The sequence below is a fragment of the Phytophthora parasitica genome (assembly GCF_000247585.1).
Source record: "Phytophthora parasitica INRA-310 unplaced genomic scaffold supercont2.6, whole genome shotgun sequence".
NCBI classification, from domain to species: domain Eukaryota; phylum Oomycota; class Peronosporomycetes; order Peronosporales; family Peronosporaceae; genus Phytophthora; species Phytophthora nicotianae.
The window spans coordinates 296,643-300,828 of NW_008648992.1; the positions used below are offsets into that span (position 1 = coordinate 296,643).

The window sequence follows — 4,186 nt, forward strand, 5'->3', positions numbered from 1 at the left end:
AGTGTATACGCTACTAAGCGTCTATAGCAATAAAAATCAAATAAAAGGCCATTTATCATCATCACGATCGAACTAGCACCTTTGCATTGCACTTGGAAGTTTCTTATTATCGTCAGGATTAAGCTGTGAACGTCCTCACAGTATTCTCCAAACATCCACGGTTTAGCTCGTGTAGGACAGGCTTCCACTTCCATCCCACAGAAGTCTTCATCGCAGTGCTCCTTGTCATCAGACTGAGAACTTCCTACAATTGGTTTTGGAACTGTCGCGATGATTATGGAACGGATGAACAATACCTTGTGCATGCGTGCGCCGTCTCGAAATCACTTTGGGAAAGAGGCGGCGGTTGTTTTTGGGAAGCGTGCAGCGTCGATACGACGCGCCTTTGTCGTTGTTTGCTTCCGGAAGGCTCTCGCGCCGAATAATCATGGATAATTTTTGGTCAATAACAAATCTCGGTTTGCATCTCATTGCTGGAGAACTTCTCGGAGAAGAGTTTCCTCAGCAAATGCACCGCGTGCACCAAGATGAAACATGTACTACCAACGCCTACGCTTCGCCTTGAAAGGACATCTACGTCCTTTCCCCCCCAATTGACGGATTCTTTTTAATCTTTCGTCTACATTGCTGACTCGAGTCAATCGTTCCTCGCGCAAACAGCTGATCACGAGTACGTGACGTCGACCAGTTGGGTACAACGCGCCTATAGCACTCGAAGCTCTGGATTTTGTTGGCACCTTCAACACATGCGAGCTGGAAACTCGACGCAGTAGACCCCCCTGTAGACAGCATTGGCCAGCAGGACACAACAGCCATTCGCTGGATATGATTTGAGGCGGGGGGCCGTGTCACGGTACATCTCAGTTTCTGCCAGAAACTTTCTGGTCGCTTTTTCTGTCCGCACAGGTCGTCCACTTGCACCATTGGATATGGAGCGTCCCCTTGGCTACAGAGGCGGTGCCTGTCCCTTTCAGTTCATCTTTTAGTCTATCTGGCTCACGATCATGCCAAGTGACCGTAAGATCGATATGGGTGCTTGCCAAGCAGCGCGCCGCGTATACGTGTCCAAGAAGCGCGCGGTGTGCCACCGCCGCAAGGAACTCTGCACCGGAATTATGGTACTACCAGCTCTGGTTATAGCGCTGATCGGCCTCGTGGCCTTTGATATCATTATGGAGACCAACATCCTGGCGCGCGTACCGGCCGCGGTGCTGTCTAGTGCCAAGATCTGTACCCCCACAGTCGTGAACGCCAGCAACATCGAGTACCATACAAGCCACAAATACTACGAAGAACTGAAGAAGATGACAGTACCCGTTCCAGTCTTCCGAGACGAGCACACGAAGCTGTGCGACAAGAAGAAGAGGAAGACCGTGAAATACGAGTACTGCCTGCCCATTGCCGGTCGGAAAGACACGCCGTTTTGCGCGGCGGCGGACCGGACGGACCTCCTGAGCTTACGCTCTGCTAAGTCCATCTGCTACGCTAGTGTACTGCACATGCTTCTCGTGGAGGTCTACGAAGAGCTCCAGGCCAGAGGGAACATCCCGTTCTTAGCGTTCGGATCGCTACTGGGAGCCGTACGCAACGGTTCCATGATCCCGTTCACGGAAGACGTCGACATTGGCTTTGTGGGCGAGATGAGCACCCCGGACGCCGTGAAGCTCGCATTAAGGAAGAAGGGCTATCACATGTTCTTCATGGACATTTGGCGCGTCTGTGTGGCGCCAACGCATCCGTTGGCGGGACATCTTTACGACCCGAACTTGCCCGTTTCTGACAATTATGCTGTGCCGTACGTGGACCTGTACATGATGAAGCAGCAGGACGACGGAGACTGGGATCTAGAGGAGCTGAACGGAACCAATGGACGCATCCTCCCTTATAATAAGGTGCAACCGTTCTCCCAAGTGACGATCAATGGAGTGCCGTTCGACACAGTCAAAGACCCTCATTTCTTCTTGACTGAGGCGTACAGTGACGACTACATGACGCCCAAGCCGAGAGAGGAGTAACTGGCTCGTGTTTACCGGCTCACAGCAGACAGGAACGAATAGGAATGTTGTAGGATACGTTAATAGACTATAAGCAGCTCATCTGTGGACAGGAGACCATTGCACATGTACCCACAATGTACCATGAGCATGGCACTCACAATCGGACAAGAATCATGCTGTCGCCTGGTTTCATTTTTTCCTCGTCGTGCGGCGAGATGGACAAGAAGCTCGAAGACGAGGACGATGACAAGAAAGCGCACCGCGTGAAGGTGCAATGGCGGCTTGTGCGCATGTTTAAAGACCTCAAAACAGGCGCGACGGCGACACCGGTCGTGGTGCTGGTGGTGATTGGACTGCTCGTCTTCATGGAGACGCTCATCAACTACAGGCCGACAGTCTCCACGATGCGTGGGCACGCCTGCAGTCCCGCCGTTCTGGACGCTAATAACATCGAATACCATTCAGACCACAGATACTACTCAGGACTGCGCGATATTGGAGCTGTTCCGCCGCCACAAATGACGGGGGATCATGCCAAACTCTGCAGCAAAATGAGCAGACTCCAAGCCAAATACGAATATTGTTTACCGGTCTCAGGCCGGAAGGACACACCGTTCTGCACTGCAGCCGACCGGATGAACCTGCTTAATTTAAAGGCCACGACGATCTGCTATGCCAGTGTACTGCACATGCTGCTGATGGAGGTGTACGAAGAGCTTCAAGCTAAGAGAAACACCCCATTCCTCGCGTTCGGGTCGCTATTAGGAGCTGTACGCAACCAGTCGATGATTCCATTCACAGAAGACGTCGACGTCGGTTATGTGGGTGACATGGTCGCTGCTGAGAAGGTTAAACTCGCTCTGCGAAGGAAAGGTTATCACATGTTTTACCTGGATATTTGGCGTGTCTGCGTGGCGCCGACGCATCCGTTGGCTGGGCATCTATACGACCCGAATTTGCCAATTTCGGACAGCTTCGCGGTGCCGTACGTGGATCTGTACAAGATGACACAGACGGAAAATGGAGACTGGGATATGCAGGAACTGGAAGGTAGCAATGGACGTATTCTTCCATACAAGAAAGTATGGCCATTCTCGAAAGTGACGATCAACGGAATGACGTTCGAGACTGTGCGTGACCCACATTTCTTCCTGGCGGAGGCGTATGGACCGGATTACATGACTCCAAAGCCTCGAAACGAATCGTCTGAGTTCTTAGAACCTCAAGCTCCTAAGTATCCTTAGAATACGATGTTCTAATTAAGAACACGATCAAGTTAGTAAATGATGGTGGTAAACTAAACAATTATTCCTACTAATGTAGCGATAGACTCAATTTACTGTTAAATTTCAACTTCGGCTTAGCAAGAAATACTGTCGACTGTGAAGCGAACAGATGCTTTGCTGTTCGGATTCATGGATGCTGTTCGGATTCATGGATGCTGTTCGGATTCATGGACTAGAGAGAGGGGTGATAACGGGGTACCGTCACAAGCTTGTGACGGTACCCACAGCGTGATTCAGCTTTCTCAATTTTTTTTTGCATTACGTGATGACCATATGGAGATCTTCATGCACTACGTTATGCAGGCAAGCAGGTCATCATTTTTATGGGACGCTATACCGTTTGTAGGCTCCGCCTCGTAACCCTCGAGACCGAAACAAATGGACTCTCATTGAAGAGAGTCCATATGGGCCAATTACTTGAGGTTGCCTCTGGATTTGTCGCTCTATTTCGTCCGAATGACTTTCATTCTTGCATTCGCAAGCAGCAACTCAAGTCTGATCGTACCAGCGCGCGATGGAGAACGGTGGTATCAACATGGCCAAGAAACTCGAGGAAGGTGTCGAAGTCGTCAAGTGTTCGTCATCTCGACCTATTAGTATCATGGGAAGATTTGTGCTCGGCTGCAGAGAATTTTGGACGGGGGTGACAGTGATTCCAATCTTCGTGGTTGTACTAATGGGTTTCCTGACGTTCGGCTTCATCATGGAGTCCCACATCATATCGTGTATACCTGAAGTTGCAGTTCTTAACGATACAAAAGCTGCAGAATTGTGCATTCCAAGGGTCCTGAATGCCAGTAACATCGAGTACCATTCGGGTCATCGATTCTACTCCGAGCTAAAGGAAATGGATCCTCCGATAGCACCAACCTTCAGGAGAAACCACACGGTGCTTTGTCATAA

General features: G+C 50.3%; 2 protein-coding genes across 2 annotated transcripts; both read left to right on the top strand.

The window, feature by feature from the left end:
• Positions 1 to 1,004: 1,004 nt before the first annotated feature.
• PPTG_03799 (hypothetical protein) lies at positions 1,005 to 2,015 on the top strand (the record flags this gene model as incomplete). The annotated part of the gene is made up of 1 exon (XM_008897566.1): positions 1,005 to 2,015. The coding sequence occupies one exon, from the start codon at positions 1,005 to 1,007 to the stop codon at positions 2,013 to 2,015; it is 1,011 nt and encodes a 336-aa protein (XP_008895814.1).
• A 116-nt stretch (positions 2,016 to 2,131) lies between these two features.
• PPTG_03800 (hypothetical protein) lies at positions 2,132 to 3,241 on the top strand (the record flags this gene model as incomplete). The annotated part of the gene is made up of 1 exon (XM_008897567.1): positions 2,132 to 3,241. One exon carries the CDS (start codon positions 2,132 to 2,134, stop codon positions 3,239 to 3,241), a length of 1,110 nt encoding a protein of 369 aa, XP_008895815.1.
• Positions 3,242 to 4,186: the final 945 nt, after the last annotated feature.